The sequence below is a fragment of the Muntiacus reevesi genome, chromosome X, assembly GCF_963930625.1.
Source record: "Muntiacus reevesi chromosome X, mMunRee1.1, whole genome shotgun sequence".
NCBI classification, from domain to species: domain Eukaryota; kingdom Metazoa; phylum Chordata; class Mammalia; order Artiodactyla; family Cervidae; genus Muntiacus; species Muntiacus reevesi.
Genome location: NC_089271.1, coordinates 146455281 through 146476486, shown reverse-complemented (window position 1 = coordinate 146476486; position 21206 = coordinate 146455281). Strand labels below are relative to the sequence as shown.

Genomic DNA, 21206 nt, shown 5'->3' with positions numbered 1-21206 from the left:
AATTCCAAACCATTCACTAGGGAATCAGGCCCTGCTCCACAAGGCCAGGCTGGGGTCCCTTCCTCTTAGCCCAGGCTCCTGCCCATCCCTTCCTTCCAGAACATGGCTGAGCCCTCTCCTGTCACTCAGAGGACTGAAGTCACCTTCTGCCAGGTCCCTAGGTCTCCTGCCCTCTAGACCTGCCCCCTGATGCCACCCTCCAGGAGATGGCAGGATGGGGCACTGAGCAGGGACAGACTCTGGAGACAATCAAGGAGAGCAGGCAGCAGCTCCTTGCTGCTGGTTTCCCACTCTGAGCATCAGCCACCCTCCAGCTCCTTCCTACCTCATCTGATCAGCAGGTCCCTGGGATGCGGGCGTTCACTGAGCTGGGGGTTTTGGAGGTGTGGCAGAGGACAGGCTGACAAATGTCATTTCAGACTCATTGAGTTTGAGGGGCCTGAGAGGTGCAAAGACATTTCTAAGTGGCCAGGCAGGAAGGAGACACAGAACCTTCCAGAAGGTCAAAGACAGACTGGAGGAGGGGTAGGTGAAAGGAGCATAATACTAGTAAACATGTACATAGTGCTTTTCACATGCCAGGTATTGCCCTGGGTATTTTATATAAAATTTTACCTCATTCCGCCCTCATAGCAACCCAGTGAAGTAAGTGCTCTCAGTATCCACATTAGGTGGTGCAAGGAAGCACAAAGAGGTTAGGTAACCTGCCCAAAGACACACAACTTGGGCCAGATTCGAATCCACGAAACCTCTTTCTAACTACGCTGTGAGTGTGGGTAAACGGAGACAGAGACCAGCGCAGTTCTGTCCCGTCGCCCAGATTCCCCCTTCATCTTCCCGCGGAGAAACCGCGGAGAAACTGAGGGCAGGAGCGCCCTCTCCTGGAGGATGTTCTTCCTGCTGCGTCCTCCGCCCCGGGCCGGCGGGCTGGAGCCTAGTGCGTGAGCCTGGGACCAAGTGCCAGCCCCGGCTCCTCCCCCTTTCCTCGAGGTCAGCCTCCTGGGCGGAGCCGCTGCCCAATGGGAAGGCACGGTGGAGGAGGGGGCGGGATGCGTCTCTGCGCAATGCCCCGGCTATGGCGCAGGCGGATAGGCGGGAGGGACACTAGGCTCGCGATTGATTGGTAGCTGGGCCGGCCAGTCAGCCGGAGGCGTGGGCAGGGCGCGGCCTCGAGCGGGAAACATGGCAGAGTTGGGTCCTGGCGGTGGTGGCGGCGGCTACGAGGGTGGGAGTGACGACAGCTCGTTCCAGGCGGCTGTAGAGGTCTTCGCGAAGCTGAAGGTGCCTTGAGGCCCCGGGAGCTGCCCCGGGGCGGAGGGGTCTGGGCGGCGGGGCTGCAGAAGTCGGCGGCGCCTCGCAAGGCCCGGATCGCCGCTGCTGGGGGGAGGCTCGTAGGCCGTCCGTCTCCGCTCCCTGGGCGGCCCTAGGCTTTCACTTTGCTGTCTCCGTGGCCCGTGCCTGGGAGTTCAGGCGCCTGAACTTTTGTCCCGCGGATGCTTTAAGGCCTGGTGTGCGGAAGGAGTGCAGGGGCAGGTGGCGGAGGTATAGGGCCACAGATCCTGGCTTCTAGGAGGAGGTCGCAGGGTCTGGGGGAGACAGATGGGCGGAGTGCATGCCTCCCGCTTTGAGTTTTCTTCAGCAAATGCCGGTGACAGCGGTGGTGAAGACGCCTTCCCCGCGAGGTCAGGCGGCGGCCCCGGGGCTGCGACCAGCTCTCCCCTCATTCCCTCTTCTTTCCCCTCCTCGACACCTCTCCCCTCGCCTGCCCCCTCCCCGCGATCCGTGATCGGCCCCGTGGGCCCTCTCCAGGTTCCCTTTGCTCTACGGCCAATATCGGACTCTCACCATAACCCCTAGTTGCTACCAAGTCAAACTACCGCTTCTGCCTCGAGGGGGCCTCCAAAAAAGACGCAAAGTGGTGGGCACCTGGAGCTGCAGATGAAGGGGACAGAACTCTGGGCGTGATCAAGACCGCTACCCGTGGTCCGGGGCTGAGGGTCTGTGTCACCTGCCTGGTGGCTGCTCAGCGGCCGGGAACGTGCGTGAATGGAGGTGCACTGAGAGCGTGATTACTGCTGTGCGTTTCAACCTTTCACTGATGTTGCCTTTCTAAAACTTCCTGATTTTCCCTTTCTTGTTTAGGACCTCAATTGCCCCTTCCTTGACGGTCTTTATATCACAGAACCAAAGACCATTCAGGAACTGCTGTGTAGCCCCTCGAAGTACCGCTTGGAAATCTTGGAGTGGATGTGCACACGGTAACAACCTGCTCTCTTCCTCCCCCTCTCTTGGGGTACACAGACACCACTCAACCCACAGAGGAAGATGGGGTTTCTTCTTTATATGAGGAAGTGCCCACCGTCTCTAGTCACTATGAGAGCAGCTGCTTAGATAAGAAGTGAAGTCGTGCTCGGATCTGGGGAGAAAGTGTCCTGGAGAGTGCTTCAGCTTGTTTCTTTACAGCTGTGCTATAGCTGAGCTTGGCTTCTGAGCGTTTTTCTGGCTGTAACTACTACTTACAGAGCTGGCAGGGATCTGGGAAATGATGTATTTCAGACCTTTCATTTTCATACTGAGAAGCTGAGGTTCAGGGTGGAGTCGAGAACTATCTGGGGTCTTACTACCAAGGAGTGGCAAGCCAGGGCCAAGACCCCATTTCCCAATCCTTTGGATCATGGTACCATTTCTCAGACACTGATGGGTGTCTCCAAGGAACTGGGGGTGCAGAAGGCTCAGGTACCAATCCCAGTGCCTTCCTACCAGCGGCTCCCAGTGCTCTGGAGAGCCAGACAGGACAGCAGGCCAAGACAAAGCCAACAGGCTGACGGCTCTGGCAGGGGTGTGCTCAAGAGGCTATGGGTGTCCAGGGTAAAGATGGGCATGTTTTGCCCTGGGACCTGGAGATTTTCTTTAAAAGGAGACAGGATGTATGAGCCAGGTCTCTGTAGGCTGTATAGGATCCTGTATGTGTGCCACACAGGGACCTGGGCAGACATGGCTTCCCTTGCACGGTGCCAGGCATGCACAAACACACACACACAGCTGCACCATGTGTCTAGCCACTAGCCCCAGGTCGCAGTATGGTGTTGCACATACTTGAGATGTGCTCTAGGGTCTGAAGTGACAAGTGGGCACACAGATACATGCTCACTGGGATACCATTCCTCAGACACTGATAAGTGTCTCCAAGGAACTGGGGGTGCAGAAGGCTCAGGCACCAATCCCAGTGTTGGGCACACCTCTGTTGTCTGAGTGCTGGGATGTTGGCATGGAGGAGGTCACGTTTGATCTGGGAAGGAACAGGTCATGGCGGACACTGGTTTCCATAGGAGCGGGGAGTCAAGATGTGGGAGAGAGAACCAGGCAGCAGTGGCTTGAATGGCAGAAAGAACCTGGGACCAGGGGAGTGACATGTGAATTTGGCATTTTTGGCAGGGTCACTTGGGAGTTCTGTGTTGGATGGGTTTAGAGGGGAGAGGCTAGAGGCAGGGAAAAGACTGGAGCCTGGCTTGGAATGGCAGTGACTTACGTGACAAGCACTGTTGGTCCTGGAAGGACTAGTGCCTGGTCCAGGAACCTGGGATAGAAGTGAGGATGGCCTGGGCTATTTTGGAGATCTTGAACACAGGAGGGGGGCCAAAGTCAGGCCTTAGAGAGGCTCTTGTGGGAGGGAGCCCAAAGTTGCCTGGCCCAGGTGGAAACTGGGGACCAGGTCCCTCTGCTGGCCAGAGGGGCAATGGATGAGTCTGGCTGCGGCCCTTAGGTGCTTTTAGTGCATTTTTAAATACAAGAAACAATCTTTTTAAGAAGCAACCAGGGAACGTCCAATTGATTTTTATGATCCCAAGCTGGCAGAAGTGCTGTAGGCCTCTTGATGGCCAAAGAGGATTTCACAGAGTCCAGTTTTTTCCAATTTCCTCTTGGCCTCTTTGCACATGGCTTCACCATTTCAGCCTCGTTTAGGGCCACATATTCACCTTTCTCTGGGTGGAACCTGGGAACTGCATGCAGCATTGACTGGAGGGTGGGTTTGAGCATGGTGGTCTTGGTGGCTCATATGCCAAGCTGGCCTTCAGCATGGGCAAGGCAGAGCCACAGGGCCCCTGGATCGCTGAGTTCAACTCTCGTGGATTTCCTTGGTGCCCGAAGAGCTTTACTTGCTTTCGAGGCCTTGAGCACTGTTAGTTTTTGCCCTGCTCCCTGCTGCTTCAGGAAAAGCAACTTTAATGAAAGTCCTTTCTGAGTGAGGTCACTTGGGCTTTTGGGGATTTATTCTTGAGTGTGTTGAAGTGGTTTGCTGTGGTTCAGCCTAATGGATCAGTGAGGGCTCCTGGCTCTCTGGTGCTTTGTGAGTGGAAATGTTGCCTGGCAACCAGGCCCAGGGCCAGCCTCCCAGCTTTTCACATGGTGGCACTTCCCTTTCCCACCCCTTCTGGCCCAGCCCTCTTTGACAGAAGGAATGGGTGCCTTAATGAGTAATTTAAGACAGGTGGCACAGCTGAGGCTGTTGTCCTGTCTCCCTCTGCCCTGCAGTCCTGTGGTGGGGGTGTCAGGGTGGCCCCTACTTGCTCCCAGCCCCCCCACCCCGGCCCCAGCCTGGTTGGGGCAGATATGGCCACAGGGAAAGAACAGTGAACCTTTTCCACCGAACACCTGCGCTGTTCTCTCCCACCATCATGATGAGATAGTCAACAGGTCCCCAGGGTGAGGCCTGGGCCCCAACCCTGCTAGAGCTGGGCGGGTTCCTGGCCCCAGTTATCCTGGGGCTCCCTGGCCAGAAACTGGAGCGCCCTTCACATGGCCTGACTGCTGCGCCAGGCCTGGACCTCGGAGCTGGGGTTGCCATGCTCAGACTGTGCCCCCTCACAGAGGAGACCCAGTGGGAGACTTGGGCTGTGTGTCGCTTGTGATGCCTGCTGGTCTGTGTCTGGAAATGGTTCTGCCCATCAGCTTGGCATCTTCTTTTTAAAAATTAATTTACTTATTTTAATTGGAGGCTAATTGCTTTACAATATTGGAGTGGTTTTTGCCATACATTGACATGAATCAGCCACGGGTGTACATCCTGAATCCGCATCCTGAACCCCCATCCCACCTCCCTCCCCATCCCATCCCTCAGGGTCTTTGAGTGCCCTGTCTCATGCATTGAACTTGGACTGGTGATCTATTTCACATATGGTAATAGACATGTTTCAGTGGTATTCTCTCAAATTATCCCACCCTTCACCTTGGCATCTTAAGGCAAGATGCTTACCAATGGCCACTCTCCTGTTTATCTGTGCAGTATTGTTAAGGCTAGGGCTCCACCAGGCCAAGGGGACAGGTGGAATGGCTGTGCCACCTGGGAGGCTGATACTGTGATCCCAGAGCCCACCATGCTAGGAGCCCTCAAATGGCTCAGAGCTGTGACCTTGGGTAGCATCATTGCCTGTTGACTTACGTTAGTTTAAGAACAGAAAATGCCCCTCTGTTGAAAGAGATAGGCATGGGCCCTTACTAATGGTGGATCAGTCTGTGACAAGAGGCTGGTCATTCATTCGTTAATGCTCACCAGCCACCTTTTCAGTGCTGGCTGCTGTGTTTGGTAGGGCCTAGAAGTACACAACAGAAAGTTGGCTCCTGGCCTTGGTGAGCCCAGAGTCTGGGAGGTGAGAGCCCAGCGGAAGGACCACATCCAGGACCTGCAGTGGTGGAGGGATGCCAGTGTGGCTATAGGCGGGTCCAGCCTTCCCGCGGCTTCCCTGGGGGGGTGAATGTCAGCCAGCGGTGGGCTTCACCAGATCAGCTGGAGCCAACTTGGTGTGCTTGGCTTGGGTGGGAAGAAAGCCCTGCAGGTGGAGAAGGGCAGTCAGCCACATGCAAGGAGAGGGGCCCAGGCCTGGCCTGTGAGGATGCCAGACCAGGGAGGTCCTTTTCACACATTCTCCAAACAGACCTGCACCGTGATTGCAAGCAAAGCCAGTCCCTGGGTTCCTCCTGGAAAGGTGTCAGAGCTCTGAGGAATTCAGTTTTCTTTCTGCTTGGGCAGTCCTTTCATGTTTTTATTGTGAGAATTTTAATGTCAGTACTCAGATTCATGTTTCCGAGGTGAACTTTCAGAAATAGTTTGGTTTTGTGTTTCGCTGATAATTTATGGAGTTGAAATCACATAAGATTATCTATTTTAAAGTGAGTTTTCCAGTGCCATTTAGCACCTGGATATGAAGATTCCCTTTTGAGAGCATCTGTAAGGAGAGGTGTGAGGGCCCCCTGCAGTCCACTCATGCCTGACTGCTTTTGCTCTTTGCCTGCAGGGTCTGTCCCTCCTGGCTCGACAGGTTCAGCTCACTGAAGGGGGCGTCAGCCGAAGTGAAGATCCAAGGTGGGTCTCCTCCATTACGGGAGTTTGGTGTTGAATGGTGGATTCTGGCCGTTCTGACCTGGTGTGTGGCCTCCTTAGTAGAATGGTGGATTGTCCAGTGGACTTGTGTTTTCAGTGGATGTCCCCAGAGCCTGCTGGGATCTGCCCTCCCTTGTGCCTGTGAAGGAGACCCTGCCTGCCCATCCACTAGGGTGCTGGGGGGCAGAGACAGCCGTTCTCGCTGATGCCACCAGTGACTAGGCCGTGTTGTGCTTGGGTGTGTGTGCATGCCTATGACATGAGGCATTCCTGGGCAGGTCTGTGTGGGGGCTTATCTTGGAACTGCTTCTTTTCAATCTGTTTTTGGCAGAAACTGTCCTTAAGCCAGCAACGAGCACTAGGTAAAAGGGAGCAAATTGCAGTCCTGAAGGCGCTGGCTAGCTCTTCACCCACACAGCAGTGTTTCCGAAGGTCCATCCTTCTGCGAGTCTGTGTTTGCCCCACCTCCGCCCCAGGGTGGGTGAGCTGGATCCCAGATTCCTGATCCGTGCCCCTGCTGGCCCTGCCACTTTAGTTATCTGAGGCCTGTCCCAAGGCTGACATGGGTTGTGTCTCGGAGCCTGTCAAGGCCGGGCCAGCCTGGTCATTGGGTCACAAGTGAATCCTTGAACATGCACGCACAGGTACCTACCATGGTGTTACCATTCCCAGCCTCAGTTTCCTCTTTAGTAATGTGTGGGTGAGCAGCTCAGCCTGGCCCACCCTGTGGGGGGGGTCCCTGGGTGGCAGAGCAGGTGGTAGATGTGAGTGCTTGAGGAAGAGTGTAATTGGGAGAAACTGTGACATGCGGAGTGGGGATCACAAGTCACCCGTTCACATTTAAGGAGCACCTGCTCCACACCCAGCACTGCTCTTGTGGAGCTTGCTTGCTAGCTAGGAGACAGGTGATACCCAGGAGGTGGCGACATTTCTCAGTGTATCAGATGCTGAGAAACACCATAAACAAAGGCAGGTGAAGGCAGGGTGGTGCTCGGGTGGGCTGGGAGAAGGGTGGCACTGTTGACATAAGATGGCTGGGGAAGGCCTACCTTTTAAATAACAAGAGTCATGTGGGAAGGAAGGAAGTGAGGCAGGCAGATCTCGGGAAGAATAGTGTTTAGGGTGAGAGAAAAACAAGCACCAAGGCAGGGGTTAGGAACAGTTAGGAGGCCAGGGTGGCTGCGGTAGAGGGCAGAGCAAGGGGCCAGGGCTGGGGCGAGGTCCAAGGGGCGACAGGGCCAGACCAGGCCAGGCCTGGTGGACTGCAGAAGGACACAGGCCTGTATTCCAAGGAGGGCCATATAATCCTGACTTTGGGCTTATGTGCTGTGCGGAGATGGGTGTGGGGCACTGGAAGAGGGGAACGCCACCCAGATCCTGGATTTCTAGTGAAGGGACTGTTTGCTGGACTTGATGAGACTCAGATGTAGGCATTTCCTGGGATTTGGGGTCAGGGGCTGCAGGGGTGGGTGGGATGTAGAGCTTGCACTGGCCCCCGGCTTTGTGGCTCCAAGTCGTGGCCTACCATCTGGTTCTTCGGAGAAGGCCCAGGATTCCCTGGAAGACGTGGCTGAGGATTCCTTGCACCACATAGGGCCTCAGTTTCCTAATCTGTGAAATGGAAGAGTAGCCACCTGCTAGGGCTGCCTGCAAGAGGAAGGGGTGTTATGGCGTGAAGGGCCTGTATGAAACTGACAAATGTGAGATGGTTCCTTGTGCTGTGGCTTGCCGAGGTCTCTGAAAGGGTGGCATGCGGCATCTTTGGAAGGTGCCCTGGCCTCTGTGGGCTCCCCAGGCAGCTGGTGGGCTTCTGTTGGAAGCCAGTGTTGCCTGTATGGAAGAGCATTGAATGCAACCTCTCATCGCAGGTAAGGAACCTAGCCCCCAGAGAAGGGCAGTGACCAGGTGTAGGTCACACAGCAGGAAGCCATGCTGGCACCCCAGGGTGTCCGCCACCTGCTTCCTTGTTGACCTCCTTTAACAGGGAACCCCTTGGCACTTGGCCAGGGTGCCTGGCGTCCCCCTGTTTGGGTGACTGTCTGCGGTAACTGGACCCTTGTGTTCCAGCAGAGATGGTGAAACTGGGCCATGAACTGATGTTGTGTGGGCTGGATGACCAGGAGCTCCTGAAGGTAAGAGAGAGCCCCCTGTCCCTGTGGGCTGGGAGCCTCCATGATGCTGGGGTGATTCTGGGAAGGCTCCTTCCCTAGGAGCCAGCATCCTTAGCCCCTGGGGCAGGAACCCATAGGATTCCTTTGGGTGGATCCCTGCCATTCCTAGGATGAGGTGAGGGGCTGGTTGAAGCAGTTGAGGAGGCGCTTTGGCTTACGTGCCAGTAACTGTCATCCCCCTCCTCCCCAAGATAGCAGGTCCTTGTCATATGCCATCTCCCCGGGAAGGTGACAAAACAGCTCTCTCAAGGTTACTCTGTAACAGAGCCTGGCCTCTTGAACCCAACCTTCTGGCTTCTGAGCCCATGTATTTTCCTCCATGTGTTGCCTACCATGGGTTTCCATACAAAGGCAGCCACCCTTAAACCTACTCTGAAACCCTGCCACCTCCCCGTAAAATTTAAGAAGCATATTTGAAATAATTATTTCCATATTTTGGCTCTTAGAAACAATGATGCTCCGACTGTGCCTTATACATTTTTGACAGAAGACATGTTTCTGGTTTTCTTCAGTATATATGAATAGCTAGGAGTGGAATTACCTAACTTTCAGAATTCTTTAAATATGTTAAACTTTTCGAGGAACCCCAAAGTGTTTTCCAAAGTGTCTGTAACCATTTCACATTCTCACCAGCATTGTGTGAGGGTTCCAGTTTCTCACGTCATCACCAACACTTGTTATTGTTAATCTTTTTGATATGGGCCATCCTGGTGGGTGTGAAGGGCTATCTCATTGTGTTTTTGTTTTTTTTTTCTCATTGTGGTTTTGATTTGCATTTCCCTGATGACTAATGGTGTTGAACATCTTTTCATGTGCCTATTAGCCATTTGTGTATCTTCTTTGGAGTAACGTCTCTATTCAGTTCTTTTGCCCCCTTTTTAATTGGGTTGTCTTTTTATTTTTGAGATGTAAGAATTTTTTATATATTCTGGATACAAGTCACATCAGATATTTGATTTATAAATATGTGCTCCCATTCTATGGGTTGTCTTTTCACTTTCTAGGTGTGTCCTTTGGAGTACAAAATTTTTGAGTTTTGTTGAAAAACAGTTTTGTATTTTTAGCTCTTATATTTAGATCTTTGACCCATTTTGAGTTAGTTTTATGTATGGGTGTAAGGTGTGTATCCAACTTCATTCTTTTGTGTGTGACTGTCCAGATTTTCCAGTTAATCAACCATTTGTTGAAAAGACCATTCTTTCCTCATTGGACTGTTTGGGCATCTTTGTTGAAAATCGATGAATGTAAAAGTGAGGCTTTATTTCTGGATTCTCCAATTCTATTCCATTGATCCATATGCCTGTCCTTATGCCAGTAGCAGAATGCCTTGATGACTGTAGCTTTGCAGTAAATTGTGAACACGTCAGTCCTCCAGCTTTGCTCTTTTTCAGATTGTTTTGACTTTTAGGGGTACCTTGAATTTCCATATGAATTTTAGAATCAGTTTGTCAGTTTGTGCAAAACTGAGCTTTTGATGGAGATTATGTTGAATCTGTAGATCACTTTGGCGAGTGTTACCATCACCTCTAATAAGACTTTCTATCCTTAAACATGGGCTGTTGTTCCATGTAGTTTGGTTTTCTTAAATTTCTCTTGGAGATGTTTTGTAGTTTTCAGTGTACAGGCTGTGAGGAGCGGCTTACCCTTTCCTGAGCTGGTGGGGCTCCTGGAGCTGGTCTGCTGCAGATGGGCTGGTGGGCAGCCCAGGCCGCCGGTCAAGGCTTTGTAAGATCCTGAGTGACACTTGGTCTCACATTTCTGCCCAGGCTTTCCTCCATCTAGACAGTGTCCCACGCCCCATCTCCTACTCGCAGGGTGCCCTTCGGGTGTATCATTCTGGCTTGGTGTTGTTTGGGGCCGGTTGGGAGAAGGTGGTGACACGAGGTAGTGATGACCCCAGTGGCAGGCCAGGGGGCATGGAGGTAGAGATGCCAGGAGCTTGCAGAGGCTCTGGCCCCGTCCCTGTGGCTACGCAGGTGGGAGCCAGGCTCGCAGGGAGTGCCAGGCAGCTGCAACCATGATGCTTGTGGACAGGAACTGAGCTGCAAACGAGACAGCAGAATGTGACCCTGTATCCCAGTCTGCTGCCTCCCCGGGGCTGCCTGGGCCCCCTTGGCCCTCCCCTTCTCGGCCCACTCTAAACGCCGCTGCTCACAGGGCTCTCGGAGCAGGCTGTGTTTACAGCCCATATTCACACAAGCTCTCCCAGATTGAATTTGCATCACAGGGCTTGGTCTCGGGCCTCTTCCCCTTTCCGGAAGGAGTTGAGCTCTCGATCGGACCACTCCTGGCCGGGCATCCCAGTTGCTTATGGGGCGGAGGGTGACTCAGCTGCTCTCAGGGACTCTGGCTGTAAGGCTTGGCTGCTTGCCGCCTATGGGGGAACGAGTCCTCGTTGGCCACGAATTAGTGAGTGTGACGTGGCCACATCCACTGCCTGTCTTGTTGTGCTGGGTGCCCTGAACCTGTCCACGAACCTGCCAGGTGGAAGCCTGGGGGGGCTACTGGCCCGTTGGGGCAGCAGGGGGCCCCTGGCACATCGGGCTAGTGAGTGCATGTGCCCTTCCCTGCCCAGGGCCAGGCCTGCGCCCAGAAGCAGCTGCACTTCATGGACCAACTGCTGGACGTGGTCCGCAGCCTGAGTATCGGTGGCTCCAGCTGCCCCAGGTAAAGCTTGGCACAGGCCCTGCCCGAATCGGCCGCCAGGCGCCCTTGCTCCTCCAAGCCCCCTGGGCACATCTTCCCAGCAGGAACCCTGCCACGCTCCATCCCAGGGGAACGCAGGCTCACCCCACCGAGGACGGATACCTGGGCTGTCCCTGCAGGTGGGCGGGCTCTCAGAGACCAGAGGAGATGCCTTCTCCTGGCCCTTTCACTGGTCTTGGCTGGTCTCTGGCATTGACAGCGTGGCCCTGGGGCTGCCTTTGCAGCACGGAGGAGCGCTTTGAGGACACCAGGGAGAAGACCGAGGAGCTGCTGGGGGAGCTCTTCTCCAGCCCTTGCCTGCAGACGCTCCTGAGACCTGAGTGTGAACCGTGGCCCGTGGACGTGCAGCTGCTTCTCGACAAGCAGAGCAACAACAGGCAGGAGTAGGTGGCCTGTTGGCTGGGATGGAGAGCCTCCTGTGCGTGGTCCACAGGTGCCCTGGTGCCTGTGATGGCACCAGGCAGAAGTGACCTCTTGTCTCCCTGCAGGGCCAGCCCCTCGGTCAAGTCAGAGAAGGAGAAGGTGGCAGAACTGGCCCGGCAGCTGCAGGAAAGTGCCTCAAAGCTTCAGGCACTCCAGGTAGAGGTGAGGTGCCAGCCGCAAGGGGGTTGCAGGGGCCCCCCGCCAGATGTCCCGAAGCCTCAGACAGCTCTGTCTCTTCGATGAGCATGTTGGGAGGCCTGAGTGAGGTGGCGCATGTGCTGAATGGCCCAGCTTCTAGAATGTGATGGCTGGAGAGGGGAGGCTTTTTCCAGGAGTGGAAAGGACCAGCTTTGGAGGGGAGCCCTGTGCTAGGCCTGGCTCCCTGGGCTTTTCCTGGGCTTTCTCCTGCGGCCCTCCCTGCAGCCCCAGACTTGTCCTCATTGCCACTAAGGTCCTCAGGAGGACGTTGAGGTCCCTGCAAGCCTCCGATCTTCCGTTTGTCTCCCGGTTTCTGGAAGCATGGAGTGGCCAGCAGACCCCCACCTCTCCAAGGGGCTTAGGGCCCTGCCTGGTGCCCCGTGGCAGGCGGGACAGCCTCCACCCCTGACTTCGCAGTGCTTTGCACAGCAAGGAGCTGCTGTGGGCAGTGCCCACGCCAGCACCCTGGACCAGAAGCTGCGCCTGGTCATCTCTGACTTCCATCAGCTCGTCGTGGCTTTCCTGCAAGTCTACGATGGCGAGCTGGGCGAGTACTGCCAGCGCCCAGGCCCCTACCTCCATCCATGTGGCCCCATCGTCCAGGTCGTGTACCAGACCCTGATGTCATGCAGCCAAGTAAGCATTGCCCTTCCCCCAGCCCCTCCCAGCAGCCACTGTACCCCCAGCGAGGCACCCGAGGGTGGGGACCGGCTGAGCTCCAGGCTCCAGGCCTCAGGCTGAAACTTAAAGGCAGGTTGGGGCTATAGAGGGGAGGAGGGGTGCTGGGGATGTCCCGCCATGGGCCCCCCTGCCCTTCATGAGGGTGCCCACCAAGCCACAACTGCAGGCGCAGAAGAGGTATGTGAACTGTCTGTGCTGGGCCCCAGCTGACTATGGGAGACTCTCGTCCCAGCCTACAGCTTCTGTCCCGGTGTTGGCCTCAGCCTGTCTGCACAAGAGGCTCAAGCAGGTGTTCGTCCTCACGTGGTCCAGAGCAGTGCCATACAGACAAACGGATGCTTGCCCGTCTGGGCCCTTGACCGAGTTCGGACACATAGGAAAAGGCGACCTCACATGGCTGAGCTGATGGCCTCAGGATTGATTCTGATCCCTGGAACCCAGACTGCTGGCTTTGGTTATGATTATGTGCACACTTGCCACACGTGACACTCTGCCATCAACTCAGGGCTCCCATGGCACTGGCCTTGGTGTTCTCACAAGAAAGCTTCCAGACTTCTGAATCTCTGACCAGCTTGTTCTTTGCTAGTCTACCAACAGGCTGAGTTAGGGCACAGTCCTCGCCCATCAGAAAGGCTCTTTGACCTTGAGACACTGACTTTTGCTCTGTCCATCTGTCCCCTCAACCCCGGCTTTGTGTGGCCCCAGTGTGGGGTGGGATCCGTGATAGTGTGGTGTCCCCGCAGGGCCAGGAGGAATGGAGTTACGCTGGGGAGCTCTGGTGGGTGACTGTCCTTGCAGCTGGAGGCAGGTGTTCAGTGTCCACTGGGGCAAGGAGCAGGAGACACCTCCTGTGGGTCAGACCACTAGCATTCAAGCCTACATGTCCCCACCCTCTGTTCCTCCATTCCAGCTATTGAAGGCAGCTGTGGAAGTCACTAGCACCTCGGCGAAAGCCGTGCAGATGGCGAACCAGCAGCAGGATGAGCAGATATGTTGGGGCAACAACAGCTCTGTCATGAGCCTAGGTATGTGGTCACCCCTTGCTGTGTCTGTAGCCACCGAATTGGTGGTCGGGGCCATCTTAGGGCACCTCAGCCTGCATTTGGGGACTGGTCCCTTCCTGTTCTCTTCTTTTTCTGATGCTTAAGGTTTTCCTTCCCTTAAAAAATGCTTTTGACAGATCAGAAAAGAAAACCATGAATGGTGGAAAATGGGGATTCTCTAAAGCCGTACAGAGGGAAACTAAAAGCACTGCCTAACGCAGTGGCCCAGAAGCGGTCAGTGTTCATGTTTTGGTCTGTTTCCCTCTATTCTGTTTCCTCTCATCATTTTAAAAAATTAATTAATTTATTTTAATTGGAGGCTAATTATTTTACAATATTGTAGTGGTTTTTGCCATACATTGACATGAATCAGCCATAGGTGTACACCTCTCATCATTTTTTATTTTTTGTATAAGTTGAATCTAATCACATCATGCTGTACTATTATATTCTTTCCCTTGGACCTCATTTTAAGCACTGACCCAGGTTCTCAAAGTCATAATTCCAATCGTCAGACATGAGCTAAAATTTGCTTAACATTTTCTGTTACTGAGCCTGTAGGTCACTTTCGATTATTTATTGTTATACTGTTCCAGCATTTGCAATACTGACAAATGGGAATAATTCAAGGTTTTATTCTTGGATAATGCTTGGGTAGATACTGGTTATATGTATATTGTGGGACAGTATTTGTTGTTTCAAAATTTGGTTACAATGACATGAGGAAATGCATATAATGTTAAAAGGAAAATGCAGGTTAAAAGTGAAATACACAGTATGATCTTACTTTTCTAAAAGGAAAAAATGCAGAGGAATCCATTGTAGGAGTTGAGCTACCACATGGATGTTGATTTTCTCTGTGTCAGAGTCAGAGGTGATTTAGATCGTTTGTTATTCAGTCGCTAAGTTATGTCAACCCCATGGACTGCAGCATGCTGGGCTTCCGTATCTTTCACCACCTCCCAGAACTTGCTCAAACTCTTATCCATTGAGTTGATGATGCCATCCAAGCATCTGATCATCTGTAACCCCCTTGTCCTCTTGCCTTCAATCTTTCCCAGCATCAGGGTCTTTTCTAATGAGTTGACTCTTTGCATCAGGTAGCAAAAGTATGGGAGCTTTAGCATCAGTCCCTCTAATGAGTATTTCCTTTAGGATGAACTGGTTGAATCTCCTTGTAGTCCAAGGGACTCTCAAGAGTCTTCCCCAACATGGTTCAAAATCATCAATTCTTCAGTGCTCAGCTTTCTCTATAGTCCAACTCTCACATCCAGACATGACTACTGGAAAAACCATAGCTTTGACTAGACGGACCTTTGTCAGCAAAGTAATGTCTCTGCTTTTTAATATGCTGTCTAGGTTGGTCATAGGTTTTCTTCCAAGGAGCAAGCATTTTTAACTTTATGGCTACAGTCACTGTCTGCAGTGATTTTGGAGCCCGGTATAAACTTGTCAAGAAAGTAAATTCTGTCACAGTTCCCATTATTTCCCCATCTATTTGCCGTGAAGTGATGGGACCAGATGCCATTATTTTAGTTTTTTTGAATGTTGAGTTCTAAGCTAACTTTTCCACTCTCCTCTTTCACTTTCATCAAGAGGCTCTTTAGTTCTTCTTATTTTTCTGCCATAAGGGTGGTGTCATCTGCATATCTGTGGTTATTGATATTTCTCCCAGCAATCTTGATTCTAGCTTGTGCTTTATCCAGCCCGGCATTTCGCATGATGTACTCTGCATATAAGTTAAATAAGCAGGGTGACAGTATACAATCTTGACATACTCCTTTCCCAATTTGGAACCAATCTGTTGTTCCATGTCTGGTTCTAACTGTTGCTTCTTGACCTGCATACAGATTTCTCAGGAGGCAGGTATGGTGGTCTAGTAGTCTCATCTCTTGAAGAATTCTCCAGTTTGTTGTGATCGTTTAGTTCGTTTCCTGTTTCTTTATCCTGTTCTGCAGCCTTCACATATTCTGCAGTGAACATGTATCATCAGGGAATTTCCCTGTGATTGTCAACCTTTAAGAAAGGTTGCAGTGAACTCGTTTCAACAGTTGAGGTTCCACACGGGGGTGAGGTTCTGTCGTCGTGGCGGTGAGGCCAGCTCCTCCCATTTGTGGGGCTAGCTTTGTTGTTTCCTACCTTCCTGCTATTGGGTAAGGTCAAAATTGTGTCTGCATTTAATTTTAAACTTTGTTTCTGAGTAAGTTTTTTCTTCTTATGAAAAATACACTCAGAGAAGGTTTTTCGTTGTTGTTGTTTTTTGTTATAAGAAAAAAGCAGCCTTTTGGGAGAAGTCTTAACTCAGGGTTAGTCAAGTGAAAAGCTGCCTCTGTCCCCTGGGCTGTGGCAAACCCCCTTCAGTCCATTGCCACTGACTTTAAAGCAGATAGTTGTGTACCACAGACCAGGCTAAGAGATGGAACATGCCTCACACAAGAGCGACTCCATCAGCCGCTTCCTGCCTGAAGCTGAGCACTGGCCCGGCTTGGTGAGGATTCTCTCCTGGTGCCTACACCTCCCAAGCAGGGTCTGTGATCACTCACGTTCATTGACATGTAATGGAGGCCCTGGTGTAGTCTCTTCCATCTTCCGTTCTCAGATTTGTCTTGCCCTTTGGCTCTTTTTGACAGTCTTGGTGTGGGGTCACTTTTCAGTTTCTCCCATTTGGAGTTGTGTGAGCTACTTGGGCGTGTAGCTTCATGGTTTTCCTTCACACTCAGTCAGATGGCTGACGACGTTTCCTTCCTCCGCACCTCTGTTGGTCCTGCCTTAAGGTCAAGCAGAGTCATGGGCTCAGGGCCTTTGCAGGTCTCTCCCATATGCCCTCGCGGCCCCAGGCATGCATGTGAACTTCCACATTCCCAGGACTCTTGCAGCTCTTCAGAGCCCTCATGGGCCTCTCCTGCCCTATTGTCTCTTTCTGCACTTGATGCTTTGTCTGTTTGCCCCAACCCTTTTCCACCGCCAGAGGCAGTGGTCATTCAGAGAAGAGAACTTTCCAACCAACTTGAATGAACATACTCAGCATCTTGTCCACACATACTGAGGAAACTGGGAAGACCCAGCAAGGAGAAATACAAGCAGACACTCTTAGGGGTTAAACATGGTTGTCACAGTGTTCAGAACAATCCATGAGAGAGTTAGGCAGATCTTGAGTAGAAAACATTTCGAGACTCAAGAGACAAGGGGCAGATATACAAACAAGGGCAAAGAAAAACAGCACAGAGATGGGCTGAGATCTCTGACACTGAGAAAGGAAGGAAGGAGGAGGGAGGCGGTTGCAGAGTTGAGGGCTGAGTCCAGACCAGAGGGGGCCCCAGGACGCACTCCAGACCCAGCCTCCCATAATCCACAGTAGCAGGGATACAGCGTCGGGGGCCCAGGCTTCCAGAGACAGCACAACTTGGCCAAACCCTGAGCCAAGAGATGGCCATGTAGCACTGAGGGCCTGGGACAGAGGGGTGACATGTGAGCTGAGAATACGCCTGGATCTGGGGGAACCCAGGAGCAGGACTGGGACATCTGGAGATTGGGAGAATCTGAGGACTTGGTAAAGGGAAATGACACCCCCAAATCCTATCTGTATGTAAGAGATATGTGAGTGCCCTCAGAGGGAGTGGTGGTGGTGAGTGGGAAGGCTCGTTGGGACCAGACCTGTCTCCTCTCTGTGAGATGCCCGCCCAGCCATCACCCTGAGGCCCACCCCGTGATGCCCAAGCTTCGCACTCACCCTTGGGATGGGCAGGACTGAACACCACTTGCCAACCTTGTGGGAGGGCAGAGGATGGGCTGGGGAGGTGAGCTCCTAGAGGATGGACTCGGATGAACTGAAGGAAGGACTGATCAAAATCCATACAGCATCCAAATCATGAACCTCCCTGGCTCCTGGGCTTTGCGGAGAGTGGCAGGGAGGGACCCAGCCAAGCCAGTGAACCCCAGCCTGGGGGCTCTGCCTGGGGCCCCCAGGGGCTTCCATCGGAACTCACCAGACCCTGGCCCCGTCGGGGGCTCCTGGCTTAACCCGTTGCTGGGTGCCCGGGGCCCGAGGACAGCTGGACTGACTAACCTTGCTATTTGCCGTTCTCTTTCTTTGGTAGCCACCAAAATAGAAGAGGTAACCCAGCAATATAAGACCTTCAGCGACCGTCTGCACAAAGGCCCACAGTAGCCTGTGAGCAGGGAGCTCTACCCTGAAGAGCCAGGCAGCAGCAGTCAGCCCCCTTGCCGCCTCTCGCTGCTCAGCACCTTCAGCTCTTTGGTGGGGGGTGGGGTGGGGTGGTGGGGAGTGGAGTGGGGTGGGGTGGGGTGGGGAGTGAAGGGAAGGTAACCTGGGGATGGTGGGGGGTGGAGGTGGGGTGGGGTGGGGCAGATTTGGATGGTGTGAGCTGGGGAGAAAAGAAAGCCCAGGTTTTAAGAAGTTGCCTCCAGCCTGCTTTTTTGCTTCTGTGGCTCTGCCTGACTGCCTCCCTGCCCATCCTGCCTGCCCCATGTTCCATCGCCTGTTAAGACTGGCGGTGTCTTGTCACGACTCCTGGCTGAATGCGACCACGGCCTCCACCAGGCCCTGATCCGCTGCTTCCTACCCCCAACCCTGGGCTGGCCTTCGGGGTGCTGGCACCCACTGCATCTGGGGTGTGGCCAGTGGGGGCGTGTGCTTCCTTCTCCTGCCTCCCCAGGCCACCCAGCACTGACCTGGGGAATTCTTGTTGGTGGCCCGACTGGTTGGCCAGGAAGCGGCTGTTGGGGCTTTCCAGGGCCACCCAGTATCTGCCTGAGCTGTGTCACAGCCACCTCCCTCCTGCAAGCCCAGGGACAGGCACACCTGGTGGGATCCCCTGCCCCCCTCAGCTCAGGATCAGGCTGAAGGGCACTGGGGGAGTCCCCCCACCCCATCCAAGCATTTGGTTGCCAGTCTCACTTGCACCTTCGTTTCCCTGATTCCCCTGTGGCTATTCCAGATCAGGAAGCTCCAGGGAGCTGGTCCCCTGCCATTGGCAGAGGTGGGAGCATAGGCAGACCCCTGGGCACTGTGGTCCAGGTTCCTTGACAGCTTTACAGCCCAGGAGACTGAAGGGCCCGCTGTGGGCAGGCTGCCCCTGGCTCTTAGCTGCCTCCCTCCACCCCAGTGGGAGATTGGGCTTGTGAGCACCCACTGCCGGAGGCTGGCATGACTTGCCCAGGGATGAGGTCCTGGGGATGGTGCCATCCACTCTCCTGGAGCAGGGAGGGCCTTTTCTCTTACCTCCTACGTTGACTGTGCCCTTCACCCTGGCCCAAGCCACTTGGGCTAGGCAGGATCCGGAGCCTCTGGCTCTCATGGCACTCGGTGGAGGGCTGCTCCCACCTGCCACACCTCCCTTTGCTCCTTCCCTGGCAGCCTCTGCTCCAGGCCCCTGAGATACTCTAGAGGAAGAAGAGCCCCCCCCCCATAGTGGGAGGGCCGCTACCCTGGTGCACCCCAACTGCTGTCAGTGGAGCCACACTGTGGTCTGTCTTCCTAGCTCACTTTGGTTGCCTCTGGAGACAGAGCTGTGCCCTGGAGATATTCCTGTGGGAGGGTGCCAGCCCGGGGCTGGGTGTTGAACCCAAGGCAGCAGGCCTGGCTGCTGCCGTCAGCCCTAATCAGTCGTGGAGGCAGGGCAGAGGGCTTGGGTTTCCTCTTCACGCCTGTGACACACCTGTGACGACACATTCTCCCAGCCCAGGCTGCGCTCCACCTGTGGGGAGCCCGCCTGCAGCCCAGGAGCCAGCTTTTCGGCCTGTAAAAACATGGGGCGTGTGTCCCAGCAGCTGTGAACAAGTGAGGGGGTGGCAAGCCGGCCGCACAGGTCCTGTGGCCTCGGATCTCCTCCCTACCCAACAGGCGGCTTGGGGCAGGCCACAGCCACAGATTAAAGGCCGCCCAGAGCAGCCTGTGTGAGACAGGTGTCCAGTAGCCCAAGAACCCGGCCAGTAGCTGCTGCAGGTAAGCCAGCGTGGCCAGCTGCTGGGGCTGGAAGCAGAACGGGGGACAGATTGGGTCAGATCCAGATTGAATCCACCTGTGTGCTGGGAGGAGGCCAAGCCAGGGAGGCTGGGAATTCCCAGGAGAGCTGTCTTGGGTGGCTGCTTGCCTGCTTTCCAGCAGTTGATCCCAGGGTCACATTTGTTGGGCACTGGGCCTGAGACTGCTGGCCACAGTGTGTTGGTGATGGTGCCATCCTAGGCTGCAGTCCCTGGTGACATGGGCCTGGCACACTGCCTGTCCATGTCCTTTGGGTCCAGAGGCAGAGGCCCCAGGCCAGGGTCTGGGTATATCAGACCTGCCTTTTGCTGTTTACTAGACGGTAGCAGTGGGCATGGTCAGGGAGGGTCTGAGGGCCACCATGGAGGGGGTGACAATACCCTAGGAGGCCTCATCCTGGACAGAAGTAACAGATCTCAGTCGTTGGATCCCAGTTTGGAAGGCCCCACTGCAGTCTCTCTGGACCTGGGTCTTAGAAATGGCTCCTAGAGCCTAAAGGCTCATGAGGTAGCCAGAAGGGAAGTTAGAAGGGTCAGAACCTTGACCACAGGCAAAGCTGTGACTGGCCGAGGCCAGACGTCCCCATCTCTTTGGCCCCCGTGTCTTCTGCCTCTTATTTCGGCAGCTGTAGGCTTCCCTGTTCTGTGAAAACCATCACCATGTCCAAGGGACCTCGGGCCGAGACCTTTGTCTTTCTGGACCTGGAAGCCACCGGGCTCCCCAGCATGGACCCTGAGATTGCTGAGCTCTCCCTGTTTGCAGTCCACCGGTCCTCCCTGGAGAACCCCGAGCACGATGAGTCTGGGACTCCCCTCCCACCCCGGGTCATGGACAAGCTCACACTGTGCATGAGCCCGGAGCGCCCCTTCACTGCCAAGGCGAGTGAGATTACTGGCCTGAGCCGCGAGGGCCTGGCCAGGTGCGGGAAGGCCGGGTTTGATGGCACCGTGGTGCGGACACTGCAGGCCTTCCTGAACCGCCAGGAGGGCCCCGTGTGCCTGGTGGCCCACAACGGCTTCGATTACGACTTCCCCCTGCTCTGCATGGAGCTGCAGCGCCTGGGCGCCGATCTGCCCCAGGATACTGTCTGCCTGGACACGCTTGCGGCACTGCGGGGCCTGGACCGTGCCCACAGCCACGGCACTCGGGCCCAGGGCGGTAAGAGCTACAGCCTGGGCAGCCTCTTCCGCTGCTACTTCCAGGCGGAGCCGAGTGCGGCCCACTCTGCTGAGGGTGATGTGCACACCCTGCTTATGGTCTTCCTGCACCGCGCTGCCGAGCTGCTCACCTGGGCCGACGAGCAGGCCCTCAGCTGGGCCCACGTGGAGCCCATGTACATGCCACCCGATGACCCGAGGCTCGAGGCCTGAGCCAGGGGCTCGGTGATGCTGCTGCCCAGGGCAATGAGGCCTCAGTCCCTGCAGCAGGGCAGCACCAGCATCCGCGCCATTCAGCTGGGCCCAGACACCTGCCAGGCTTTACCCCGTTCTGGTCCAACCAGCCTCACAGCCCTAAAGCCTTCTCCTGGCTTCTTCCCTGGCCCAGGCGCCAGGAAAGTTGGTTGTTGCTGGCACCCACCTGTCACCCTGTCTTTCAATAAA

General features: G+C 54.6%; 2 protein-coding genes across 7 annotated transcripts; both read left to right on the top strand.

Moving 5' to 3' along the window:
- Positions 1-1159: 1159 nt before the first annotated feature.
- Positions 1160-17858, top strand: HAUS7 (HAUS augmin like complex subunit 7). 6 transcript variants are annotated; one of them, XM_065916329.1, is made up of 10 exons: positions 1160-1281; positions 2143-2258; positions 6294-6361; positions 8450-8511; positions 11126-11217; positions 11481-11639; positions 11745-11841; positions 12295-12513; positions 13469-13583; positions 17699-17858. In XM_065916329.1, exons 1-10 carry the CDS (start codon positions 1183-1185, stop codon positions 17767-17769), a joined length of 1098 nt encoding a protein of 365 aa, XP_065772401.1. In that variant the 5' UTR covers positions 1160-1182; the 3' UTR covers positions 17770-17858. The 6 variants fall into 6 exon arrangements, with proteins under 6 accessions (XP_065772401.1, XP_065772402.1, XP_065772405.1 ...); XM_065916330.1 differs by having other exon boundaries at positions 8447-8511; positions 11745-11835; XM_065916333.1 differs by having other exon boundaries at positions 8447-8511; positions 12385-12513.
- A 127-nt stretch (positions 17859-17985) lies between these two features.
- Positions 17986-21206, top strand: TREX2 (three prime repair exonuclease 2). Its single transcript, XM_065915572.1, has 2 exons — positions 17986-19566; positions 20231-21206. The coding sequence occupies exon 2, from the start codon at positions 20265-20267 to the stop codon at positions 20973-20975; it is 711 nt and encodes a 236-aa protein (XP_065771644.1). The 5' UTR covers positions 17986-19566; positions 20231-20264; the 3' UTR covers positions 20976-21206.

Bases quoted from the DNA above. Each gene is read 5' to 3' on its own strand.
- HAUS7 (XM_065916328.1), top strand. From the start codon at position 1,183: ATGGCAGAGTTGGGTCCTGGCGGTGGTGGCGGCGGCTACGAGGGTGGG. The intron at 6,362-8,446 runs GTGGGTCTCCTC...CTTGTGTTCCAG, and splicing joins AGCCGAAGTGAAGATCCAAG to CAGAGATGGTGAAACTGGGC. The intron at 11,218-11,480 runs GTAAAGCTTGGC...CTGCCTTTGCAG, and splicing joins GGTGGCTCCAGCTGCCCCAG to CACGGAGGAGCGCTTTGAGG.
- TREX2 (XM_065915572.1), top strand. From the start codon at position 20,265: ATGTCCAAGGGACCTCGGGCCGAGACCTTTGTCTTTCTGGACCTGGAA.